Genomic DNA, 27,897 nt, shown 5'->3' with positions numbered 1-27,897 from the left:
TCATAGTTACCCAAAACCGCCACTAAATTCTTCGTAAAAAATATTGTATCGTCATCTCCCATTATTCGTTAACCCTAGTTCAAAACTCTCCTTCACTATCCTCGCGATCCTCACAGCCGATCTGCATGCAGTGACGAAATCTGAATTTTCACTTAACGAGATTCAAGTATCTAGGTTTGACTAGATACTGGATCGAACAAAATATGGAAGATTTTTGAATCCTGTAGTATTGAACTAAAGATTCTGTATAATATGCCAAAAATGTCCTCTGAATCTTATTATATTAAACAGGTCATTCATAACATTGGAATTATGGAATTACCATAATTTACATCAATTTAATTTAAAAATTCTCTTTATAATTTTAAAATTGCAATAACCTTATCCCGAATGTGTTCCATTTGAAAGAAAAATAACAAAAATAAATTTCTCCATAACCGGAATCAAACCCTCAACATTTTCCCCTATAAATTCTTAGCTGAACCGGGTCAACAACTTCATCACTTCACTCAAAAACTCAAAAAAAATGGCAATTTCCACCATAAATTTCGGCATTTTAGGCTGTGCAGACATCGCACGTAAAGTCTCCCGCGCAATACTCCTTTCACAAATCGCCACACTCACAGCAATCGGAAGCCGTTCACTGGAAAAAGCAAATAAATTCGCCGCCGAGAACAATTTCCCAGCGACGGCTAAAGTATACGGAAGCTATGAAGAAGTTGTAAATGACCCGAACGTCGATGCAGTATACGTGCCTTTACCAACGAGTTTACATGTGCAGTGGGCTGTTCTTGCAGCCGAGAAGAAGAAGCACTTGTTGTGTGAGAAGCCTGTTGGATTGAATGTTGAAGAAGTTGATGTTATACTGAAAGCGTGTGAGAGTAATGGGGTGCAGTTTATGGATGGAACTATGTGGATGCATCATCCTCGTACGGCTAAGATGAGGGAGTTTCTTAATGATGAAGGCCAATTTGGACAACTTAAATCGGTATGTGAGAGTTTTGTTGAAATTTATGGGGATTAGTAAGACTATTTTTCGGACTCATTGTTAATGTCGAAAAAAAAAGTTCATCATTGTTAACAAAAACAACATTTATGATTGTAAATTTGAATATACATTGCTAGTTTTCTGGTATAGCCCCGGCTAATTGTTTTGTGGTGAGCTTATAGTCCAATTAGATTTCGAGAAAAAAACAAGTATGACTATATTAGGAATAGTTCCTTTCTAGATGATAAAGTAGATAATAGTGACATCAAGCAACTCCATCTTGGGAGGGGAAGCACTGGCTTAGTCGAGTAGATTCGGGTTGCACTAGTGAATCTTGAAAGAGCTGAAGGCATTCATATAGTCTGAATCCATTATTATTGTACTATCAAAAATATACTACATATGTATGTAGTCCGAATCCAGCTAGCTTTTGGATTTAACACAGATGATTAATTGATTGATAGTGATCGTTTTGGGGTAGTGAGCTGTAGATTTAGCTATGTTTGGACTAGAATGCTTCTTCATCTTGTTACAAAGAAGGAATAGTCAGGAAAATTACAGGCTCTTTCTTGAGCAAAATAGAGCAAGTTATAGGATAAATAACCCTTTTTTTCAGGATTAGTGGTGGCCAAAGGTTTATAGTAATGTCTATCAATGGTAGTTTATTTGGATGCAAGCTTAATTTTTTAACTGGCTAACTGCCTGGTGGCTAATGGAGCGTGCACAAGCTGGACCGGACACCACGGTTATTTTAAAAAAAAAAAAAAAGTCGGTTCATGACCCTGCTCCACAGGGGCAGAACTGAAACTACATATACCGTTCCTGTTTATAATCTGATTACCATAGGAAAACAGTTAAACCTTGTATGCACTTGATTTAGGTAGTCTAAATTATAGGTGTGAGTTGAGGAGCCTCACTCTTAAGTCAAGTAGAGGGCTTGTGGGGGTTGAAAGATTACCAATTTACACATGTTCTCTTTTCAATTCAATCTAAATTCTTAGAAGTTGTTACATGTGGTGCATTGGTTATCCAAACCTGGTAGAGCTGACTGTATACGGATTATTGATATAGCCGACCACAACTAATTTAGGGTTGAGGCTTAGTTGATTGGCTTGTGCTTTTGTAATCAAAATATTTCAGGGGAGTTCCGTCTCTGATTTTCTGAAACACTAGATTGTCTGTTCTGTCGTAAGGACCTCCATATTCATCTGAGTAGGATTTTAGAGTGATTTTGAGTCATTGTGAAGCTTTGGTTTATCAATTGCATAATTTTTGGAACTATGGACCTAGTTGCACTAGAGAGCCCGAAGTCCCTCTGACATCTAAATTAGGTTGGTTATTTGCATGCTCACTTGTATTAGTTTATTTATGCCAGAATTCAGATCCATGGATTATCTTATTGTGTTGAAATCATGTGACAGGATGTTCTAGAGGTATTGAATAGCTAATTCTTCTTCTTGCTCTCTGCTTTCCTTTATACAAATTCTAGGGATTTCTTTATATCTGCTAATAGCGTACTAGTAGAACTGATGTTGATATAGATTTGTTTATATCTGCAATTAGCGTACTGGTAGAACTGATATTGATATCTAATGACAAGTATTTCTTTTATTATCGACTAATAGCGTACTAGTAGAACTGATGTTGATATAGATTTGTTTATATCTGCAATTAGCGTACTAGTAGAACTGATATTGATATCTAATGACAGGTATTTCTTTTATCTGCTAATAGCGTACTAGTAGAACTGATGTTGATATGTAATGACAAGGATTTTCTTTAATCTGCTCATAGCGTACTGTAGAACTGATGTTGATATCTAATGACAATGATTTTTTTTGTATCTGCTAATATCGTACTAGTAGAACTGATGTTGATATCTAAGGACCTCTGCAGGTAAACACTTGTTTCACATTTGCTGCTGATCCCAATTTCCTTGAAAATGACATTCGTGTAAAACCAGATCTTGATGCTCTTGGTGCTCTTGGAGATGTTGGGTGGTATTGCATTAGGGGAATTCTGTGGGCTACAGATTTCGAGCTTCCCAAATCAGTAGTCGCTTTACGCAACCCTGTGCTGAACAAGGCGGGAGTGATTATATCATGCGGTGCTTCTTTAACGTGGGAAGACGGGAAGGTGGGAACTTTTCACTGCTCTTTCCTATCCAACTTGACAATGGATTTAACCGCTGTTGGAACGAAGGGCACGTTGCACCTTCATGACTTTGTTATCCCTTATGAGGAGCACAAAGCTTCGTTTATCTCAGCAGTAGAATCTGGATTTAAAGAACTTGTTACAGGGTGGGAACCAAAACCAAGCGAGCACACAATCACGGCAGACATTCCCCAAGAAGCTCTCATGGTGAGGGAATTCTCAAGGCTGGTTGGACGTATTAAAAATGAAGGCGCAAAACCTGAGAAAAAGTGGCCAACTCTTAGCAGGAAGACAACTCTGGTTTTGGATGCTGTTAAGGCATCAATTGAAAAAGGTTTCGAACCTATGGAGATTGTAAGTTGATGATTATAAGGTATTCTGGTTGTTACCAATGCTATTGTCACAAAGATTGGATTCTTCTGTAAATTGTTGTTAAGATTTAAATGTTTCGACATTCTTCTATGGCTGCATCCAATAAATAATCAAACTTTGTGTAAGACCCCATAAAAATTTCAACGAATTTATTTTTGACCTTCCCGCGTGTGTAGTGCCAATTTTTGACTTGAATTATGTTAAGGGATGTTAAAAGGGTGTTTTGGAAATGTTTCGAAATTTTCGGAAGGAATTCGAGGCTATTTTGGGACCCCGGGGTAATAAGCCTCCGCGATAGTGGCGTGCCATGCCACTTAGCCTCTGCGATAAGGGTGTGGCACGGAGGCTAAGCTCTGTGATAGCAATGTGCCACACCGCTATGTATTTTTCACTTAGTTTTTGTTTTTTTCATTTGAGGTGAGGGTTTTTTGGTCCTTTTACCCGTTGCACGACTTTTAAACACCAAATTGATCCTTTTCCTTGGTTTTATAGAGAATTCTTCATTGAAGTTCCAAACTTTTGGACTCCTTTATATTTCAGGCATGTTTCTCATTCCTTAACTTAAATTTTACATTGGGGTACTTATTTAATCAATACTAATGTGTTTTAATTGATGGATTTGAAATTGGGTTGAGGGATTTTGATTGTTATTGCTTGAATTGCTTTTTCCTCGTTTTAAAAGGATTATTCATGCTTTTATTTATGGATTTTGGTACTGAATTGGCGCATGGTGGTAATGGTTGGAATGGGTGACATAGGCTTCCCCAATTTGTTAAAAAATTGGCTTGATAATGACATTTGGCATAAATTAACTTGTCTTTTGAACCCATTGCATTGCATTAAAGGTTAAATGAATAAATATGGTTAAGGAAGGTTTTGGTGGCTGTGATTTTGAATTTTAAATGAAACTTGGGAGTCTAATGGTTGTATGGACTGGTTTGGCATAATTGAATTAGTTTGCAAACATATTGGTATGAAGATACTATGTTGGAAAATGTCTTAATAAAGATTCCTTGGTTAATGGTGGGTTTATGTGTAAACTGTTTTAATTTGGGCTTAAAGGGAATTGCGTACCTCATTGTGAAGGTGTAGTTCCGGAGGGACCAACACCGAAGACCACGTTTGCCGATGTGGGGGTTTATGTGTCCGTGTGCTTGGTGCATACTTTATATTTTGGATGGCTATCGCCTTGGTGTCTTTAGCCTATCCTCGATTTCCTTAGTACGTGCGACTAACCTGCACTGGGGTCCTTCTGGCAGGGGGAGTTGAATCCATATAGTTCATGGGTGCTTTTAGGACGGAACGAGCTACATAGTTCAGGTTAATAATTTAAACTCTCGTGTTGATGACTCATGTCCTTATTCCTACGGGTGGACATATTTTGGTTTAAACCAAAAAAATCGAAAAACCAAACCGAAATTTAATTTTGGTTTTGATTTTTCGATTTTTCGGATCGGATTCGGTTTGTAATTTTAGAATTTCAATTATATATATATATTATTTATAAAATTTCGTTTTTTCGATTTAAACCGAATTTATTTTTAAAACCGAAAATCAATCGAAAAATTGAAATTCTAAAATTACAAATCGAATTCGATCCGAAAAATTGGATTAACATTTAACAGTAAATTCGCATACGCCGCAGACTGTTTATGGATTGTTTTAGTGACTCAAATATTTTATGGACTATTTTGGTGACTTTGGACTGTTTTATGGACTATTTATGCAGAAAGTATGTTGTTTCATGGACTATTTTTACGAGTTTTGTGTTGTTTTGTAGACTATTTATGCAAGGTTATATTATATGTAATGATTAATGACGTTATGTATTATGTTAAGCTTATGATTATTTCATTTCGTTTCATCCATGTTGAGTTATTTATAATTATTTATATTTAGGAATGAAAAACAGGTTTGAAAAAAATAATTTTTCTAAAAAAATCCATCAATTTTAAATGCTCACTTATGAAAAAGAGAGGCTAACTACTTTAATATTTCAAACCGAAATAAAAATCCGAAATAACCAAATCAAATTTGTAAAAATCGAACCAAACCGAATTTATTTTGGTTTGGTTATGGATGTTATTTTTGTCAATCCGAAAACTGATAAACCGAACCGATATCAAACAATCAGACCGAACCGACTGAACACCCACCCCTACTTATTCTGGCATCCTATATATGTATGTATGATTGTTGTGCATATGGTTTATGACTGGATTTCAGTAATTGCACTATTTTATCCTTATCCCTTGAGTTACATGTCAGTGCTAGCCCCACTGACCGTCCCCAGACGCTGCATCATTTCATAATGTAGGTTCGGAGGACTTTTCTATTGGTCATGTGCAACGTTAGGTGGTTGCGTACTTTTATTGATCAACTGTGAAGTGGTGAACTTCCATCCTTCGGAAGACCTGGTCATTTCATTGATTTCCTTATTGTCTTAGTATTTTGGATTCTTTTTGTCATGGTCGAGGGCATGTCCCGACTTAGTTGTTATTCTTGGTTTAGAGGATTTCGTGGACATGAGTGGGATGACGTCGATGTTTTGTTTTGACTCTTTACTTTTTCTCTTTTGGTATTATTTATCTATCATTGGTTTGGTTGACTTCTGCTGTTTATGTTTATATGCTTTGAAGGTAAAGCTAAGGGGGTTGTCTCCGGCCCTTGGTGGGCTTGAAATTTTCATTACGGCCAGGCTCGAATTTGGATCGTAACAAGCTTGGTATCAGAGGATAATTCAGGGTCGTTGGTTGTCCACAAAGCCATGTAGAGTAGAGTCCCTTTTATGAGTGTGTAGCGCGCCGCCACACTTATAAGGGGAGGCTAAGAGATATTTTGGAATGTTTTCGTTTCTTGTGTTCTATTTCAGGCTGTAATGTCTAGTTATCATAAAACTCCTCTAACTCCTAACTTACTCGCATTTCAGATCATGCCTCCCCAAAGATCTGACGATGGTAGGAACTTAGCTGGAACCTCTGTCCCACCCGTTGACACCTAATTTTTGACCCCCATGACTAAATTTAATCCTGAGTTTCTTCGATTTTTAATAAAATTGAAATGCTTATTTCATTCGGATAAATATTCTCTAAAATATTTATTTTGTGTTAATTTTATCATTTAAGTGATGATTACACGTTTTTGTATTTACATATACGAGATTATATAAATTTTGTTACTTAAATGAACATTTTTATAAAAACTAGACTATTATTGAGATTAATCTTGAAAATTAATTCAAATGGGTAAAATCTTAATTTAAATAGATTTTATCCTCAAAAATAATTTATTTGGAGAAATATTTATTTGGTTTTATTTAATCAAGAAACTCGGGATTAAGTCAATTAATAATTCGTATTGGATCTTATTTAAATTTTAGTCAATTTATTGAATTTGATCATAATTGAAATCAATTTGGCCATAATTGCAATGCAATTAGCCAAATTGATTTTCAATATGATTTTAATTTAAATAAAATTGACTAAAATTATGATGTAGGGCCATTTATTAAATCATAATCTCAATTTCCAACCCACAACTAATCAACAGCCATTGAAAATTCAAATTTGAATTTCAAATTTGTATTAGATTGCACAATTCCACCTCACTCTTATCCTTTTTTTCATTTTGAATCAAATTTGTACTAGATTGTGAAATTCAAATTTGTACTAGATTGTACAATTCCACCTCAAACTTATCCTTATTCTATTTTGAAATTCAAATTTATACTAGATTGTACAATTCTACCTCACCTTATCCTCCAACAAATTTATCCTCAATTCTAAATTTTCAAAACACTTCTAAATTCTTTCTCCCACATTGGTGAATTATAAAATTCACCCCTAATACTAGATTGTACAATTCTACATATTACATGCACACATAGGAGAAACAAACATACAACATTATCAAAAAGTTTCTTCTTTTCTTTTTCTTTCGTCTCTCTCAAGTAGTTGTTTTATTCATAACTAGTTAGTATAATGAAGGGACTCCAAGATTAAAATGAAGGGAGTAATATACATCAATACAAAATATAGAATCACGGCGACTCCAAGATTACGTATTTCAAGCTACATGGAGTTTCCACATACTCATACAAAACTATTCAATACTTGTCGTACAAAAATAATTTTTTATTTATCCGTTCCGATGATACATATTACATGCAAACATAGGAAAAACAAATATACACCATTATCAAAAAGTTTCTTCTTTTCTTTTTCTTTTTTTTTTTCTCTCAAATAACACTTCGAAATTTCTTGTTTATTCGTAACTGGTCGAAATATTCTTTGTAAATAAGCAAAATCTCTATACTTGTCATGAAACGGCGTCGTTACTGATTCCCATAGATTGCAACTTCTAATTTTCATATGTAGCACATTCTCAATAGCATCAATTACCTCACAACATTGTCGACGTGGCGCCTATTTTTAAATAAATAAAATAAGTTCGTAATAAAATTCTCCATAAAATAAAATAAAAATGGAGGTTAATAATTAATTTCAAGCGCGATAGATAAATTTATTTGCTATATCAGTAAAGTCACAATATAACATTTTTACACACACACACACACACACACACACATATATATATATATATATATATATTAATTTCTTAGAAAACACAATTTACATAATAGTAAATTTGGAAAATATATCGTAATTTGTCAAAGCCATATTTTTTAACGGGTAAAATTTAATGACCACACATGAAATTAACCTGAAAAGATATTATAAATTAGAAAACTTACTTGTCCCCATATATTGGGTGATAGAAAAGATACAAAAATTGAGTGTTTTTTTTCGTTACAAATGAATGACTTAGTAACTTCTTGTAACACAAATAACTTAGTGAGTTAATAATTATACAAGTTCCAAAAAAAGAATTAAAAAATTATTTTTTTGTTAGAAACTCTGCATTCGATCGAACATATTCACATAAAATGAAACAGAGAGTGGAAATTTTACCTGTCTCCATACTTTAGGAGATAGAATTGGTGCCTTTACATTAACCATATGAATTGATAATGCTGATTTATACTTGCCCAATAACTTGATCCAAGTAGAACTCAATGGGCCTTTAACATGGATCTGAATAATTGGGCCGAGTATTGAACGTAAACGGCTCTTCGGACCCAATAAATGTCTTCAACGTTTGCATTGGTAGCCCTAATTCTTTTGCATTCATTAGCCATGGCAGCAATTGCACATAGTAGCCCCATGATATTGATAAGGACCAATTTCTATTTGAATCATAGCACAATGTTTGTTGTACCGTTCGACTCGGGTCATTTTCGTAAGCCTTAACGAGCTTTTTTACTGAGTTGAGATGGTTCATTGACGGAAATAGAGGATGCAGCGTGCCCAAATGGTGCAACGACACTAGCGGCGCCACGGGATGTGCTGCCAGCCCTCGTGCACTACCTTGTATATCCATCTTAAAATCGAAACAAAGATAGCTAAATTAGTATTGGGGCGAATTTATATCATTAGCTATAAATTCGATAAACTCCATTTGACTCATTTATGTTAAAAAAGACTATCCTGAACCTAGTCAGTTGTCCTGCATGTCTTAAAATATAGAATTCATAAATCTAAAATTTTGAATCTGCATCCAGTTGGAGTACATCGGAAATGTAGCAAACAAAGTTAGGGTTTCTACGCTTTTGAGTTCTGAATTCTAGAAAAAGCTCTTAATGGGTTCAAGATAAATTATGTATACCCTTTTAAGTGGATTTATAAATACAAATATATATAGGGTCCGAGCTTAACCTACTGATTCTACAATACCTATAACTAGAGCTTTAGCTCTGCCTCTAACACCAACTCGCAAGAAAATATTTCCAATGAAATTTTCGATATCCCACCCTTGGAAAAATCAACGTGAAATTAGTTACAAAACCAAAAGTCCAGGGGCGGATCCATCTTTTATATAGGAGGCCGGGTTCGGACGGTAAATTATACTGTTTTTATACAGTTTTCACATGATTAAAAATATTTTTATGTATACAGTATCTTTTATGGAGAATTTAGTGGCGGTTTTGGGTAAATACGATCACAACCAAATGTATTATATTGGTAAGGATACCGAAAGTGTTGAGACAGATGTAGTATGTTGCTATAATATGGCTGTTGGTGGTGATGACATTGTTATTAGTTATCCACTCGCAATGGAGCTTATTAAAATTTTAGATGGTTGCATTAATCACTATCATTATCTATTCGCTTCTGATCAGAATATCGCTAGTTGTATCGCTGAAATTGGGGTTCTTCTCACGAAAGAACTCAGTTTCCATCAGGTACATGTTTTTTTTTTCTTCGGTTATCATATTATGTGTTATTAATATTGTTCTCTTCTTCATTTTTGCATGAAATGTTATTATACAGAATGATTGATCTGACTAAATTTATATTTTTTTTTAATTTTAAGATGAATATACAAGGAAGTCCGCGTGGAATATTAGCGGCCCATCTCGTGGCACCACCTGTCTCACTTCACCATCTAGATCTCTACTTGGTCCATCCATTATTTCCATTAATGACCCTAGTAGACTCTATAAAGAAACTCATGGAGGCTTACAAAAATAACCCAAGTCGAACATTGCAATTAAATATAAATTGGTCATTATCGGTATCATGGGGCTACTCGGTCCAATTATATCCCTGGCTAATGAATGCAAGAGTATTAGGGCTACCAATGCAAATGTTCACGTTCGATACTCGGCCCAATGATGCAGATCCATGTAAGAGGCCCATTGAGTTCTATTTGGATCAAGTTTTTGGGCTTGAAAATGGTGAAACGTTTACAAGTTATAGCCACAACTTGGTCATGATTCCAATAACCAATATGAGAACCAAAAGTATAAATCAGCATTAGCAATTCATATTGTAAATGTAAAGGCACCAATTCTATCTCCTAAAGTATGGAGACAGGTAAAATTTTCGCTATCTCTGTTTCAATTTATGTGAATTTATTCGATAAAACGTAGAGTTTCTAACAAAGAAAGAAGATTTTTTTTTTTTTTTAAACTTGTATAATTTTTAACTTCCTACGATATTTGTGTCATGAGATTATATTAAAGTTACTAAGCTTTTTTTTTTTAATGAAAAAATTAGTTAAGTATTACGAAAATAAAAGGTTTTATCATTATGGAACATGAAACTCAACGGAAGCGACTAAAAGGTCACTCAACTATGCATAAAATAATACTAAAAAGTTATTACTAAGAAACAAAAAAGATGAGTATTTCATATGATATTTAAAGATAAAGTTGAGTGATTATTTTTATCAAAAAGAATTACTTAATGATTTTGAGATTTACATAAATTTCAGTGAGTTTTAATTATTAAAAAAGTAATCTAGTGATTTTGAAGTTGAATGATCATTCATAAAATTATCTCTATCCTAAGTAAACTAGAATTTAAAAGGTAAAAATTATTTTCACATATAAAACATGTCATACTTTTTAAAACATACAATAAAAAATATTAAAATAGTATCACGTAAAATTAAACAAATAGAATAATTGTGTATTTTTTTAATGAATAGTTTCTTATTGGTTAAACAGGTGCCACGTCGACAATGCTGTGAAGTAATCAATGTTATTGGGAATGAGCTAAATATGAGAATTAGAAGTTGCAATCAATGCGAATCAATAATTAATCCATTTCATGATGAATATGGAGACTTTGCCTATTTTCAAAGAATAGTTTGATATATATGAAATTTTAGTCAAAGAAAAATAATTATTTTTCTCCTCTCAATTATTTCGATTTCGTTTTTATGTTCCCTCATATTGTGATTATAATTTTTGTTTGTGGTGGATGTGAGATTTGAAACAGGATCTTTGTCTGCTCCGACACATGTTAAAACATGCGACGGCCTTCAGTTGGTCCAACTTTCTCTATCATGATATGGTCAAAGGATTATCCTGTCCTAGCTTTCAGTTTTTAAAAGATTAAACCATTAGAGAGAATATAATTTTTTTAATTACTTAATTATATTACGTATTTAACAGATATGAAGCTGTTTGAATGATATATCGATCCTATTTTCTAATGCCTTATATAAAAATGAGAAACGAAACAAAGTTGAAAGAGGGGAAAAGATCTCAATTGATGCTAAAATGGCTTGATATATTCTTAGGAATCGAGCTCTAATTCACTTTGTTTGTCTCGCTATCGCGCTTGCCAACATTGCACATGAAGGAAATCGCGCTTGGATTAGAGAGTTGTCAAAACGACCCTTCATAGGAGTCGTTAAACAAATATTAGATAGACTCGAAAAATGGTTGAATGAAGAGAACTTCAAGGGGGATTTTGGTCCATGATTGGGTGCCACAAGTATCGATATTATGTTATTTAAACTACGTATACTTTATCTTTTTAATAATATTTAATTTTCAAGAGACATTGATTAAATAGAGATAAATAACTACAAATTATACTAATTAATTATTTAATGAATGTTATTTTTACTAAGATGATACTTATTTGGAGATTGGGGATAGTATAAAAAGAGGATCAATTAGAGATAAACCCAACTAATTTTTTTAATTCAAAATCAAACCATTCAATTAAAAATAAAAGATATCAATATTCTATAACCATCTCCCTTTATTTTGTAGTTTTCTTTTTGTCATTTACATGTTGTTTTGAAGACTTCAATTGTTTTTTATTTGCATGGCACAAAATAGAAGTGATTAGGTAACTAATACTAATAGTTAATTAAAGGATTAGGTTAGAAAAAATCCATTTTGCATGACCATTTTTTTGGTCCCTTTTGAGGACAATACTTAACTAGGAGTACTTTTGTTTTTTTTTTGAAAAAAAGGGGCAAAAAAGTTTGAAGTATATATAAACTTTGACGAAATTTATTGTAACATGCATCAACTTTGTGGGGGTCCTATGTCCTTCCTCGACTATTTATTATCGTATTTCTGACATATATTTGTCTGGACCACTGCGTGAATACACACACATTGAGTTCGTAAGGATCTGAAGTGCCTAGCTGTATAAATATATGCCACAGAAATACAATAATAAATAGTCGAAGAGGGTCATAAAATTTCACCAAATTAAAGCATACTACAATATATTTTACGAAAATTTAAATATATTTCTTACTCTTTTAAAAAAAATAAATAATTTCCCATGAATAAAGCTATGAAATTACAATTTGTCTCATACATTTTGTCCTCATCGAAACATTGATATCAATACAACTTTCTATAGTTATATCTCTCATTATTATAAAGCATTGGCTGCGCCATCTTAGACGAATGGATACACATGTTCATTATTAACTACTATGGGGATTAGTTATTCTGGGATTGGAAATTGTTATCCCGAGATAACTAATATCGTGATTAGCATGGGCTGCACCATCTTAGACGAATGGTTACACATCTTATCGTTTGGTTTGGAAATTATTATTTTGAGATAACTAATACCGGGATTAGTTATTAGTTATCCCGGGATTAGCTGGAATAACTTATCCCACCATGTATATGGGATAAGTTATCTCACCATAGATTAATCCCTCCAACCAAACAAGAAAATAAAATCATCTTTTATTTTATCCCGGATTAACTTATCCCTTGGCCTCAAACCAAACAAAGGTATGTGTGGAGCCACCTTAATTATGTGTTTATAGAGGTTATACGTTAGCTATTATAAGTAATTATATAATTTAGCAAATTTTTAATATAATTAAAAAGAATTTTTTTTATATAATTTGTCAAATTTCTGATTTTTTCACTAATTAATGATAGCTTCATTCACTACAAGAAAACATAGAATTAACTACAGAATTTATCGGCAATTCCCTAGCTAATCCAACACTAAAATGCTCCTACCTAATTGAATTTTCTTTTAATCTATCGCTAATTCGTAGCTAAATAAAATTAGCATGCGATTTTTTCTTTTTGGCTACGATACAAAATATTATTCATCACTAATTTCTTGTTTTTTAATAATGATTTTTGATGTTCTGTATAATAGACCTCTTTTTTAAATCCCGCACATGAAAACATAGTGCAACAAACTGTCCTATTTTTCATTCCCAAAATTCTAATTATTATTATTATTATTATTATTATTATTATTATTATTATATATTCATTTATTTTGGAAGGAAGGCTATTCAAATTAATTTCTATATAAATTACACCCCAATACAAGCTAGAACCATCACTATTATTTCCTTCTACACTTCTCAAGTTTTTCCAACAATAATATGGCTTCTTCCCTATCTAAACAACTTCATTTTCTATTAATACCTTTTATGTCCTAAAGCCATATCATTCCATTAACAGACTTTGCAAAATTACTAGCCTTTCATGGAGTCCATGTCACAATTATCACAACACCTCTCAATGCCAAAAAGTACAAATCATCAATAGTCACACATGCAACTAAATCCAACTTAAAAATCCAACTAATTCCTCTTCATTTTCCAAATCAAGAAGTTGGATTACCTCAAGAATGTGAAAATTTGGACACACTCAAATCACTAGAGTTGTTTAAAGATTTCTTTTTGGCTAGTGAAATGATGCAAAAACCACTAGAGAAATTGATTCAAGAATTGGAACCAAAGCCAAATTGTATCATTTCAACTAGTCCACTTATTTGGACTCAACATGTTGCTAATATATTCAAGATTCCAAGGTATATATTCCAAACTGTTTCTTGTTTCACTCTTTATTGTTCAGGAATGGAAATACAAGAACCCCTTATGTTAAATTCTAATTCATTCTTGATCCCTAATATTCCACACAAAATTGAGTTTACAAAAGGCCAAACATTAAATACTGTTATAACAAGAAAATCTCAAGATATGCAAAGTATTATAGACAAATAAACAATCTCAAGACTTGGCAAGAGGTACTTTGATTAATACTTTTGAAGAATTGGAGTCTTGGTATGTTGATGCATACAAGAAAGTTGTGAAGAAAGTATGTTGTGTTGGTCCATTATCATTATGTAACAAAGAAATTGATGAAATGGTTGATAGAGGCAACAAAGCTTCAATTGATGAACATATTTGTTTGAATTGGCTTGATTCTATGGAGCCAAAATCAGTCATTTATGTTTGTTTTGGTAGCCTTTGTAACATTTCATTTTTGCAAATGAAGGAAATTGGATTAGGGTTAGAGTCATCAAATGTGGCTTTCATTTGGATAATTAGAGGGCTAGATTTTACATTAGAAGTCGAAAAGTGGCTAAGGGATGTAAATTTTGAAGAGAGGGTTAAAGGAAGAGGGATGATTATCAAAGGTTGGGCCCCACAAGTTATGATATTATCTCATCCGTCCGTTGGAGGGTTCCTGACTCACTGTGGATGGAACTCGACGTTAGAAGGAATTTCCAGTGGTGTACCAATGATTACTTTTCCTATGTTTGCCGAGCAGTTTTACAATGAGAAACTCATTGTAAATGTTTTGAAGATTGGAGTTCGAGTCGGGGTTGAAGTAAGTATTGACTCTTGGAACGAAGAGAAGAATGGAGTGCCAGTTAACAAGGATCAGATAAAAAAAGCAATAGATAAATTAATGGATAAAGGATTTGAAAGTGAAGAAAGAAGAAAAAGAGCAAAATAGCTATCACATATTTCAAATAAGGCAATACAAGAAGATGGTTCTTCATTCTTGAACATCAAATTATTGATTGAAGATGTGGCTAGAACAATGTAAAGTTTGTATCTAGAAGGGGTTATTTGTGTAATGAGCAGAAAAAAAGTGCCATTTCTTGTAATGCCAACTGTAAAATAGTGTGACGAATTGTCCTTTTATTTAATTTTTTCTCAACCTTAATTCATGTTGGTATACTTTCATTTTTAGTCTGGTTCAATAAAAATAACATTTTATTTCAATTAAATTCACTTCTCATTTTTTCCATTAACAAAATGACATATACTCTTATAGTCACAGCTCTATATCCATTCTAATAATGTCATATTAAAACCTTTATTAAATACAAACAAATAAAGCCTTGATATCCCTTCACGCGTACAGAAACAGATTCAGAATTTAAAGTTTGTGGGCTCTCCACATTAACAAGAAACCAAAATAGTAATTAATGCACTATACCAACAACACACTTTGTTTCTAGATTTCCAACTTATCATTTTTATATATGTACTAAATTTCTATATATAAATACTAAATTCGTACGAAAGTACTGGGTTCCCAAGAGTCCACACCCAGCCTCTTGGATCCGCCCTATTCACGTATTTCAAGGACATTATCCGCCTCGTGCGAGCTCGATACGCCTTGAAAATTTTGCAAATGCTTTTTTATGACTTTAATTAATCAAAATCAACGTCCAAATGTGAAATATCTTAATTATGTCATACATTTGAATAATATACTTTATGTGAAAAAATAGCTTGGTCAAACCTTGGGTATTCAATAGATAATAATAAATATCGAAATAATATATAGACATGTCAGAGAAATGAAAGAGATGTACTATCAATTTGGCATGGCCATGTAGAAGATTTATTTATTTAATTTAAATCATCATCCATTTTTAGCTAGTATTTTTCTACCCTACAATGATACATATGAGTAAGATGTGCTTATATATATAAGGCATATAAATAGATCACTTTTTTAATGGGGAGTAAATCAATTCTGAGTTTCTAACTTGCAAAGTTTGAAGGACATATTTGGACCTTTATCCCATTCGAAATGTCTCCCTTCTAACAAAAGAGAGAGGATATATAAGGAAAAAAAAGGTTGTAAATAAAAGAGAGATAGAGAAAATAAACTTCTATACTATGATCAATTACAATTACATATAAATTAGAAACTATATGTGTAAAAAGTAATCTGGTGCACCAAAATTTTCATTATGTGCGGGGTAGATAAGAGTTTATTAAACAAGTCATATTTCAAATTTATGTAAGAGACTATTTCCACGACTTAAACTAGTGATCACATGACAGAAACTATATATGTATATTCAAAAAATAGACATTTATTAAATTCCCCCAACCAACAAACTACATTGGTCCTTGAGGGACCCACTATTTAATACTGATGCATTATAATGTATAACTATATATGCATTGAACGCGAGGTCAGAAAGGGGCTGAATCATAAGAGTTTATTGAAAGCAAAATCAGAGAAGGACTGAATCATAACAGCTTATTGGATGCAGTTTTATCCCACATTTATGCAAGAGATTGTTTTCAAGCTAGACTTGAACTCGTCATCTCCCGATCACATTACAAAAGTTATATATGTATATTCAAAAAATCCAACCCCCCCCCCCCCCCCCCCCCCAAAAAAAAAAAAAAACTTCCAACAAACTTTTATTAAATTCCTCCAACCAACAAACTACATTGGTCCTTGAGGGACCCACTATTTAATACTGATTAATTAATGCATAACTATATATGCATTATAATATTATAACTTACACTCCTACAACTCTTCAAATCCTATTCACTCATTTTTTTCCACTTTATTTTTGAGTACATGCATGACATCTTCAATTAATAATTTGATATTCAAGTAAGAAGAACCTTCTTCTTGTATTGCCTTCTTTGAAATTTGTGCTAGCTCCTTTGCTCTTTTTCTTCTTTCTTCACCTTCTAATCCTTTATCCATCAATTGATCTATTGCTTTTTTTATTCGATCCTTGTTGACCGGCACTCCATTCTTCTCTTTGTTCCAAGGGTCATTAATCACTTCAACGCCGACTCGAACTCCGGTCTTCAGAACGTTCACGATGAACTTCTCGTTGTAAAACTGCTCGGCGAACATGGGAAAAGTAATCATAGGCACGCCGCATGAGATTCCTTCGAGAGTCGAGTTCCATCCACAGTGCGTCAGAAACCCTCCGACAGACGGATGAGATAATATCATAACTTGTGGGGCCCACCCTCGAATAATCATCCCTCTTCCTTTAACCTTCTCTTCAAAATTTTCATCCCTTAGCCATTTTTCAACTTCTAATGTAAAATTTAGCCCTCTAATTATCCAAATGAAAGCCACATTTGATGACTCTAACCCTAATCCAATTTCCTTCATTTGCATGAATGAAATGTTACAAAGACTACCAAAACAAACATAAATTACTGATTTTGGCTTCATAGAATCAAGCCAATTCAAACAATTAATATCAACCATTTCATCATCCATTTCTTTGTTACATAATGATACTGAACCAACACAAAATACTTTGTTCACATCTTTCTTGTATGCATCAACATACCAAGACTCCAATTCTTCAAAACTATTGATCAAAGTACCTCTTGCCAAATCTTGGGACTTCTTCATTTTGTCCAAAATACTATTCATATCTTGAGAACCATTAGGCAATTGAGCTTTTGTAAACTCAATATTGTGTGGAACATTAGGGATCAAGAATGAATCAGAATCCACTACAAGGGTATCTTGTATATTCGTTTGATTTAATATGTTTGAACAATATAAAGTGAAACAAGAAATTGTTTGGAATACATACCTTGGAATCTTGAACTTATTAGCAACTTGTTGAGTCCAAATAAGTGGACTAGTAGAAATAATACAACTTGGCTTTGGTTCCAAATCTTGTATCAATTTCTCTAATGGTTCTTGCATCATATCACTTGCCAAAAAGAAATCTTTAATCAACTCTAGTGAATTAAGTGCGTCCAAATTTTCACATCCTTGAGGTAATCCAACTTCTTGACTTGGAAAATGTATAGGAATTAGTTGGATTTTTAGATTGAATTTTGTAGCATATGTGACTATAGATTTGTACTTTTGGGCATTAAAAGGTGTTGTGATAATTGAGACATGGACACCATGAAGTGCTAGTAATTTTGCAAAATCATTTAATGGTATAATATGGCTTTGTGACATTAAAGGTATCAATAGAAAATGAAGATCTTTATATAAAGAAGCCATTGTTTTGGAAAAACTTTGTGGTGAAAATTTTTATAAATAGAGAAAATTGTATTGAGATATGTTATGGTTAGATCACATGATATTGATGAGACTAATTTTATGGCCAAAAAACCGAGATAGGGGAATTAACACTTTTAGTCCCTCAATATTTGATGAATTTTGATTTTGGTCTTTGTAATATTTTTTTTTTTTTTAAAAAACTCGATGCACTAAAGTTATCACTATGTGCGGTGTCCGGGGAAGGCCTCACCACAGGGGTGTATTGTATGCAGCCTTTGCATTTCTGCCAGTGGTTGTTTCCAAAATTAAGTATATTTAATTTTTAGTCAATTGATATCTCCACTTTTGATCCCTATATTAACAAAATTAATGATTTATTAAGTGTTAATTAGAACCCTGAATTTGTATTGTTACTCCATATATGAAGTTATTAGTTCTAAAAATAGACGAAAAAACATACGTTTTAATTAATTGAAGGTTATAATTAACTAAAAATAACAATGACCATAATTAAAAATTTATCAATAATTAAGGGACCAAACGTGTAATTATCCCTATAAACAAAGAACAAAAGAGTTCTATTATTATACGTCCTCAAAAGTCTCCAATTATATTATAACACCATGGTTTATCCTTCCAAATTAGTATATTTTTTTATTAAAAATAAGAAAATAATTTTAATATGTATAAAATCGCGTAAATGAAACAAAAAAAAAAAATACAACTAGAATCGGTGCCTCTTTTGACTCTTGGTGACTCTGCTGAATTTTCAGTAATTGGTACGCTCAATGTGTTTGCCAAATTTGACCCATTCTTTAAAATAAATAAATAAATAAAAAAATAATATTCGTATTAGAGCCAATTAAATTTAAATTGATTTAAAAACTTTTTCACATTAGGGGCAATGCATATCCTGAAAAGTAAGATTTGTGATTTTGAAAAGTGTTAATATATATATATATATATATGTGTGTGTGTGTGTGTGTGTGTGTGTGTGTGTGTGTGTGTGTGTGTGTGTGTAACAAGTTAAGATGATGAAATATTTTAAGTGGTTAATTTATATCTCCATAATAGATGTTTAAGAACACGCATAAACGTTTTTTAAGAATTTGACTCAAAAGAAAGCATTTTTATCATGTGTTAAGACGATCAATTGAAATAGGTTGTGATTTTTGTGTTTGAATAAAATCTAATGACAAATTTAAACATGTATTAAAGTTTTATGTTACGAGTTTAATCAGTCTTAAAAGGCAATTTTAAGACTGTAAAACTATATAATACAACATTGATTTGTAAAACTATATAATACAACATTGATTTATTAGTATTATCAATATTGTAATACATTGTCAACTCATGTGCACGCGTCATCAAACTCACACACACATATATATAAAGGACAGTTCGATCCACTAAAACTACCGTTATGCACGGTGTCTGGGGAAGGGCCCACCACAAAGATGTATCGTACGCAGTCTTTTCTTGTATTTCTGCTAGAGACTGTTTTCAAATCTTGATAGCAACTTTACCCGTTACTCCAAGGCCCCTTAATCAGCCTTAAAAGGCAATTTCTGCATTTAAAACTATATAATACAACATTAATTGGTTATAAAATTTATTATATTATCAATATTGTAATACCTTGTCAACTCATGTGCATGTGTCATCGAGTCATTTGTTGCAGCGAATTGTTGAAATGTTTACGATGGAAACTACTATCGAATAGCTTATGTATAGTAATGTTTCAAATATCATTATTAAGTTAGTTTAATAAAATATGCATCTAATTAAATCTTTCTTAATAGATGAGCCAAGTTTACATGCGCAAAAAATACGAAATTGGAGAGTGGTATTTTTCTTAAAGATAAAATTTTAGCCACTTATTATATATTCTTTTAGCCACTTTTGGTATATAAAATCTTTACTTACCTCCCCCCCCCCCCCCCCCCCCCCATCCCTCCCAAAAAAAGCATTGCACTGAAATTATTAGGAATATTATAGCAGATAATACAAGGTTTGAATTGTGTTCAAAATATATAGCAATATTTGGTTCTTTACTCACTAATGTTATAGAACGCGTATTAGGGTAGAAGGTAGTAGGAGATGGCGTGCTTTGTTGTTTGTCCGTACTAGTAATCGTAGTTCTATGTTTGTAGTTTCTTGTTCTTTGAGTTTTAACGATATTTGTTGTTTCGGTAGATTGGGGATAGTATTATTTGGTGGTAGTCTTGTTATGATTATTTTCGGTTGTTGTGACGATACTGTTTATTGCTTTTTGTTCTTATATTACGTCCTTTTCTAGACTGATTTTGTCTTGAACAGGGAGTCTATAAAAAACAATTTCTCTACTTCAACTCCGAGATAGAGGTATGGATTACGTATACTCTACCCTCCACGTTGTGGGAATATACTGAGTATATGTTGTTGTACTCACTAATGTTTGCCTTATGTTCCTCAATACAACAATGGAGTATATATGGAAAAACAAATATATATTCTCCACAAATATTTCTGCTTTGCTAAAATGAAATATATCCATGGAGAATACTGTCCTACAAGAAAAAACATACACTCAAACCATGAAATTATACTGTTATTTTTTTTGGTCTCCCGTTCGATATTTGGAGTTTAGTATCTGCATAGTGATCGATTAAATTAGATTCGAGCGAGCGCATTGTAAGACTCATTACTAGGGTAGCGTTTCTAACAAAATTTATTTTAGTACAAAACGTCTAATTAAGGGTAAAAAGATTGTGAACCATCCCACCATCATCCATATTGATAACATGAAACTATTAGTTAATAAAACGATACCAACTATAAATGGAAGTGTGAAAGAATGTGAATCGTATAAGAATTTCAACAGGCCAAAGTTTTTTTTTTTTTCAAAACGAGTTAAAGTAAAATGCACTTACTAATCTAAAAAAAAAAATTATATTATAGATTGTTGATGTGGGTATGTATGATTTCATCTAAATAATAACAGGTTTCGGGTTCAAGCTTGAGAATGAAAAAGTAGAGCTTCTCCCTTTAATAGGTATCACAATGAATTTGAATTAATCAAACACTTAATCAAATACCGGATATCGAATGAAAAACCAATTAAAAATATATATAATAGTGAAGGAGTTAGGATCACCATGCACATCTTTAGGTGCATTCCTCCAATCATTCCATCTATCAGAAGAAATCACATTTGACATATAAGTTTTTGTGAAGACAAGGATCGTTGGGGTACTACAACTTCTGCTATGCATAGATTCAGAAAAGTGTCGAACCACAAGGGATTTTGAGAAGACTACAGTAGAATAATTTACCCTACAACCATATGCATCATATGTATATGTCAAATTTACTTAATAAATTGACCTTACTATAAAGTGATTATGCTATAACGTTGCTCGAATTCTTTAAAAATATCAATGTGTGTGTACTGGATTATTCGAAAATACTATTTTTGAAGAATCTGACATGGATGTGATATCAACTTTTTTGAAAAATCCGAACAACATCATGAATAATATATACGAACAACGTAAATAATTTTTAGTGAGAAGTAAGATTTGTTGTTTTCAATGATTTCAGGTACAAGAATCTGTATTTAGGTACAACAATTTCAATACAAGTTCAAGTCTAAAAACAAGAACACCTATGAAGTTATATAACATCCTCAACACAAGATCAAGTGTGTTTTTTTTTTCCCCAGATATTTAGATGAAACAGAAAAGGCCAAGTCCTTCGACAACACGAAGTATCCTTAAGGAAATAATTCCCCTCAAGTACCCGAGATTGCAGATTCTCCCAGGATAAAATGGCCTAAAAATCCGACTGTAGTGGTACCTCAAACGATCGGATTATCTTCGAACTCACTCAATGATTATATGATCACACGGAGTATATTTTCAGAAAATAAGAAGAGTTTCATTGCAGAAAAATTTTCTTACCTAAACCTGTGGATAAATACAGGTTTATATAGCTATCAAGTGCCCCTTCCGAAAGGTGTCAATGGTTCATCCGAAAAGGTGTATCCTTTGGAAGAGTCTTGTCTATTCATTCGAAACATTGTGTCTTTTTCTGAACAATCACTCCTTTTCCAAAACAATATGTCTTTTCCTCAAAGGTTGTGTCCCTCTATTTTCCATTCTCACCGATTGAACCCAACAATCCCCCACATGAATGGGGAATGACTATTCTTTATAAAATTTTACAGACAAGTATGTGATCATCAAGCAAAGACTGATTGCATCTGGATAAGTGAGTTTCCCTTTAAACTTTCCATAGTGAACATGCATCGGATGTACTCGGTCAATCTATAGATTTGATATCTTTGAACCGCCGAGCTTTAATGTACACCTAGACAACACATGTCACACAACCAGGCTTTTACCATTTATGGTCCTCACGATTTTGTTCATTTTAGCCATAAATATGTCCCGATCTCATGAGAGATTAGAGAATAGGCCTTTACTAACATTCTCCTTGAAGCGGCTTCAATTTTGTCCTCACATAGGTGATTTCTAAACGTTCAATCCTACAGATTAAACTATTTGGTCAAATCTGTCAAATTTAGCTAATCATTAAAAGACTTTTCACCTTAAGTCTTATCCTTGTTTACTAAACATTGCCTACATCATAAGAATGAGTTGCTATATTGACAATGTTGAACCTGTCAGACACAACTTTGTTTGATCTCCTTGAAACTAGCTCTTGGGATCTCCATTCTGCTAGGTAGAGTTACCACCATGCTGACATGTCCGAGACCTTAAACTCATTCCCTTAGATGTCCTCTCAACTCCTTCTCTAGATAGGCCTTTTTTAAGTGGATCCGACATATTATCCTTTGACTTCACATTGTCAACAGTGATAATTCCACCAGAGAAAAGTTCTCTAACGGTATTATGTCTCCGTCTTATGTGACAAGATTTATCGTTGTACATCATGCTCCTTGCCCTACCTATTGTCGCTTGGCTATCATAGTGTATACATACTAGTGCAACTGGTTTGAGCTAATAAGGAATATCTTCCAAGAAATTTTGGAGCCATTCTACTTCTTCACTGGCTTTATCCAATGCCATAAATTCAGATTCCACTATAGAGCGAGCAATACATATCTATTTGGATAGTTTCCAAGAGATCGCTCCTCCACCAATAGTAAATACATATCTACTTGTGGATTTTACTATATTCGATCCGGTGATCCAATTCACATCACTATATTCTTCAAGTACCGTGGGATATTTATTATAATGCAAAGCACAGTCTTGAGTGTATTTAAGATACCCCAAAACTCTTTTCATTGTCGTCCAATGAGTTTTGTTTGGGATTACTCGTGTACTGACTCAACTTACTAATAGCGCATGCTATGTCTGGTCGTATGCAATTCATTATATATATTAAACATCCCAATACTCTTGCGTACTCCAACTGTGAGTCACTTTCACCCTCATTCATTTGAAGTGCGAAGCTCACGTCCAATAGAGTTTTGGCAATACAAAATTTCAAATACTTGAATTTGTCAAGTACCTTTTCTATGTAATGAGACTGTGACAATGCCAAACCTTGTGGAGTTCTATGTATTCTTATTCTCAAGATCACATCCGCAAATTCAAGGTCTTTCATAGGTTCTTGTTTTAGTCCATAAAGTGACTTAACAAGTTTACACACCTTATTTTTTTTTCCTGGAACCACAAAATCCTCATGATGTTCCATGTAAATTTCTTCCTCCAATTCTCCATTTAGGAATTCTATTTTCACATATATTTGATGGATTTCAAGACCATATACTGCCGCCAAGGCTATTAACATCCGAATTGACATTATCCTCGTTAATAGAGAGTATGTATCAAAGTAATCAAGACCTTCTTTTTGTTTAAAGCCTTTTACGACAAGTTTTTCCTTGTATTTGTCAATAGTAGCATCAACTTTTATTTTTCTTTTGAAGATCCATTTAGAACCTAAAGGTTTATTTCCTGAAGGAAGATCAACCAACTCCTTTGGAGTTTCCTCAAATGTGAACCTTTGAAGACAAAGAGTGATAAGGTAGAAAAACATTTTCTGCTGTCATCTTTGAAGTCAATACCCGCAAACTTTTTGGGTTTCTTCGTTGGTGCCATAGCTTGTGGAGCATTATTACGATTTGTTGTGGCAATACTGGTTGCCGCCATAGTCGTTGCAGTATCATGTACTTGACTATCATTAGTCATTTTTCTGTCACAACAAGACAGAAAATTTAGTATATCAAAATACTACTCAATAAAGTTGCAACAACTTTAAATACCACTTGTTTCTAGTTTAACGATGAAGTTTTTATGACTTCCAATCATCAACCGAGTGATCTTTAATTTGTGATGAAGATTTTATGTGTTCAAATCACTAGTTAAGTTCAAACAGAGCAGAAAGCTTAAAGATTTAATCTCCAGAAATCAAGCTATACAGATTCTGAAATAAAAAATTTTAGTGAAAAGAAAATTTTACCAAACAAACAAAATTTTTTTTTTTCCAAATTATTTCCTTAAGATTGTTGTTTTCAATGTTTTTGGGTACAAGAATCTGTATTTAGGCACAACAACTTCAACACAAGTTCAAGTCTAAAAACAAGAACACCTATGAAATTATATAACACCCTCAACACAAGATAAAAAAAACTTTCAAAGAAGTGTTTTTTTTTCAAGAAATTTACATGAAACAGAAAAGGCCAAGTCCTTCGATTTCACGAAATGTCCTTAAGGAAATAATTCCCCTCAAGTACCCGAGGTTGCAGAATTTTCCTCCCAGGATAAAATGGTCTAACAATTCGACTGTAGTGGTACCTCAAACGATCGGATTATCTTCGAACGCAGTCAATAATTAGATGATCACACAGAGTATATTTTTAGAAAACAAGAAGAGTTTTATTGCAGAAAAAATTTCGTGCCTAAACCTGTGGACAAATGCAGGTTTATATAACCATCAAGTACCCTTTCCGAAAAGTGGCAATTATTCATCCGAAAAGGTGTATCCTTTGAAAGAGTCATGTCTGTTCATTCAAAATATTGTGTTTTTTTTTTTGAACAGTCACTCCTTTTTCAAAACAATATGCCTTTTCCTCAAAGATTGTGTCCCTCGATTTTCCATTCACATCAATTGAACCCAATAAGATTGTGATTTTAAAACTAAATAGGTAAGTTATCTAGACTTAATGAGTAAAGATGCTGAGATATTTTAAATGGTTAGTCTATATTTCTATGTAATAGATATTTAATAAGGGAAAAGACATCGTTTCCACCCCAAACTATACCCGAAAAGTCGAAACCACACCTAAACAATACTAGTGACCTATTACACACCTAAACTATAAAAAAGTGAAACTATTTACACCCTGTCAGGCTACCACCACTTGCATGTGGTGTAGTGTTTTACACGCGCTGCCATGTCAGCACCACGTCAGTAAAAAGTATCATTTTTATATAGTTAAGGTGTGTAATAGGTCACTTATATAGTTTAGGTGTGGATTCGATTTTTTGACTATAGTTTGGGATGTAAACGATGCTTTTTCCCTTAATGTTTTTAGCCGTTTACTTTTGTTATTTAATAGGCTGGACGCGCCTAAAATAAGTGTAACACACGCGCCTTAGAATGGGGGTCGCGGGGAGGTAATAATATCACTTTTATATAGTTAAGGTGTGTAATAGGTCACTTATACGTGTGGCTTAGACTTTTCTTGTATAGTATGAGGTGGAAATGATGTCTTTTTCCATTTAATAACATGCCTAAAAGTTTTTATTAAGATGCTGAGATATTTTAAATGGTTAGTCTATATTTCTATGTAATAGATATTTAATAATATGCCTAAAAGTTTTTATTAGAATTTGAGCCAAAAAAGAAACATTTTATCAGGTGTATGTTAAGATATTTATCATCGTTTTTTGGTTTATCAATTTTTGATCTTAATGATTCGATTTATTGGTTTAACCGATAAGAAAAATCTTCTTTTGTTTTTTTCACCTTCTCTTCTTATTTTCATATGTTCATATATCTACACTATCTTCATGCAAAAATGTATACACAAAGTACAAGTAGAAGCAAACTCAAATACACAATTACTAAAATAAACTTGTTTTCTTTTTGGTTAAGTAACGAATTTAAAATGCAGTAGCAATTGCTAGCAATCTCACGAAAAAAAATCAATATAGGTTTATAGTTTATAGTTTATATTAACCGGCAGAACCCAACATACCAATAAATTTATAAAGAAAAGAACAATGATCAGATAACAACAGTAAAATGCAAAAAATAAAAATAAAAATAGGGCGTGTATTTAAAATAGAGAAAATGGTCTGTTACCTCCCAATCTTTACCTCAAATCCCAACTACACACTCAACCTTTAAAGGTGACCTATTACCCCCTGAACTATTTTAAAGTGGAATTATATCTCCCTGAACTATTTTAAAGTGGAATTATTAAACCCCCAAAACTGACAACCAATCATTGCAAATATGGTGTGATGCACGCGCTGCCACGTCATGCCATATCATTTTTTATTTTTTTACTCTAAAAATAATAAAAATTTAACATTATTATTTCCCAATTATTATTTTTCTTTCTTCTTCTTCTTCTCCGATTCTTCTTCTTCAATGGCACCCAAGAACCCATCAATGGCAATTATTATTTTTCTTTCTTTCTTCTTCTTCTTCTTCTTCTTCTTCTTCTTCTTCTTCTTCTTCAATTCTTCTTCTTCAATGGCACCCAAGAACCCATCAATGGCAATTATTATTTTTCTTTCTTTCTTCTTCTTCTTCTTCAATGGCATCCAACTTCTTCTTCTTCTTCAATGGTATCCAACTTCTTCTTCTTCTTCTTCTTCAATGGCATCCAAGAACCCATCAATGATATTTCTTCTTCAATAGCATCCAAGAACTCATTAATGGTATTCAAGATTAATTTATCATCTCCTCATTCAAGAATTCAAGTTCTTAAATTTTTTCAAGTTAATTCGGGTTCAATGTCATTTCTTGTTCAATAGTATCCAAGAACTAATCAATGACATTCAAGATTAATTTATCATCTTCTCCATCTCCTCATTCAAGAATTCAAGTTCTTAATTTTTTTCATGTTTTTTGAATCGAAATTCTTAGTTCAAGTGAGAACTCATTAATGACATTTCTTCATGGCATCCAAGAACTCGAATTACGTGAGAATGTTGAATCAAAAAAGTCGAATGCCATTGATTACGTGAAGCTGAATCGAATGTTGAATCAACGTGTTGAATCAAAATATTGAATCGAATTACGTGAAATTCATAAAAAAAAAAAAGTTGATGGAATTTTAAATTTTTCGGTGCCGTCACTATTCATCGGCAATTCACCATTGAAGAAGAATAGAAGAAGAAGAAGAAAAAGAAGAAGAATAGAAGAAGAAGCCAATATTTATTAAGAAAAAATAATAATTATTAAAAATAATGACATGACAATCAAAAAATAATGATTTTAAAGTGAAAAAAAG

The 27,897-nt window shown here is 32.7% G+C and overlaps 3 protein-coding genes across 4 annotated transcripts; 2 read left to right on the top strand and 1 right to left on the bottom strand.

Moving 5' to 3' along the window:
* Nucleotides 1-362: 362 nt before the first annotated feature.
* On the top strand, nt 363-3,675 carry LOC107843149 (uncharacterized oxidoreductase At4g09670). Of its 2 annotated transcripts, XM_047396005.1 has the most exons (3): nt 363-425; nt 471-988; nt 2,885-3,675. In XM_047396005.1, exons 2-3 carry the CDS (start codon nt 527-529, stop codon nt 3,503-3,505), a joined length of 1,083 nt encoding a protein of 360 aa, XP_047251961.1. In that variant the 5' UTR covers nt 363-425; nt 471-526; the 3' UTR covers nt 3,506-3,675. The 2 variants fall into 2 exon arrangements, with proteins under 2 accessions (XP_047251961.1, XP_016542825.1); XM_016687339.2 differs by having other exon boundaries at nt 386-988.
* Nucleotides 3,676-13,721: 10,046 nt separating this feature from the next.
* LOC107842252 (UDP-glycosyltransferase 73C4-like) lies at nt 13,722-15,292 on the top strand. The gene has a single exon (XM_016686008.2). It carries the CDS (start codon nt 14,520-14,522, stop codon nt 15,114-15,116), a length of 597 nt encoding a protein of 198 aa, XP_016541494.2. The 5' UTR covers nt 13,722-14,519; the 3' UTR covers nt 15,117-15,292.
* A 1,526-nt stretch (nt 15,293-16,818) lies between these two features.
* LOC107842253 (UDP-glycosyltransferase 73C3) lies at nt 16,819-18,479 on the bottom strand. Its single transcript, XM_016686009.2, has one exon. It carries the CDS (start codon nt 18,414-18,416, stop codon nt 16,968-16,970), a length of 1,449 nt encoding a protein of 482 aa, XP_016541495.2. The 5' UTR covers nt 18,417-18,479; the 3' UTR covers nt 16,819-16,967.
* Between the last annotated feature and the right edge of the window lie 9,418 nt (nt 18,480-27,897).

This window comes from Capsicum annuum, chromosome 9, assembly GCF_002878395.1.
Source record: "Capsicum annuum cultivar UCD-10X-F1 chromosome 9, UCD10Xv1.1, whole genome shotgun sequence".
Taxonomy (NCBI): domain Eukaryota; kingdom Viridiplantae; phylum Streptophyta; class Magnoliopsida; order Solanales; family Solanaceae; genus Capsicum; species Capsicum annuum.
This window is presented reverse-complemented; position numbering and strand designations above follow the sequence as displayed.

Coding starts and splice junctions, on each gene's coding strand:
- LOC107843149 (XM_047396005.1), top strand. CDS start 527: ATGGCAATTTCCACCATAAATTTCGGCATTTTAGGCTGTGCAGACATC. Junction 989..2,884: donor AATTTGGACAACTTAAATCG/GTATGTGAGAGT, acceptor GGACCTCTGCAG/GTAAACACTTGTTTCACATT.
- LOC107842252 (XM_016686008.2), top strand. CDS start 14,520: ATGGTTGATAGAGGCAACAAAGCTTCAATTGATGAACATATTTGTTTG.
- LOC107842253 (XM_016686009.2), bottom strand. CDS start 18,416: ATGGCTTCTTTATATAAAGATCTTCATTTTCTATTGATACCTTTAATG.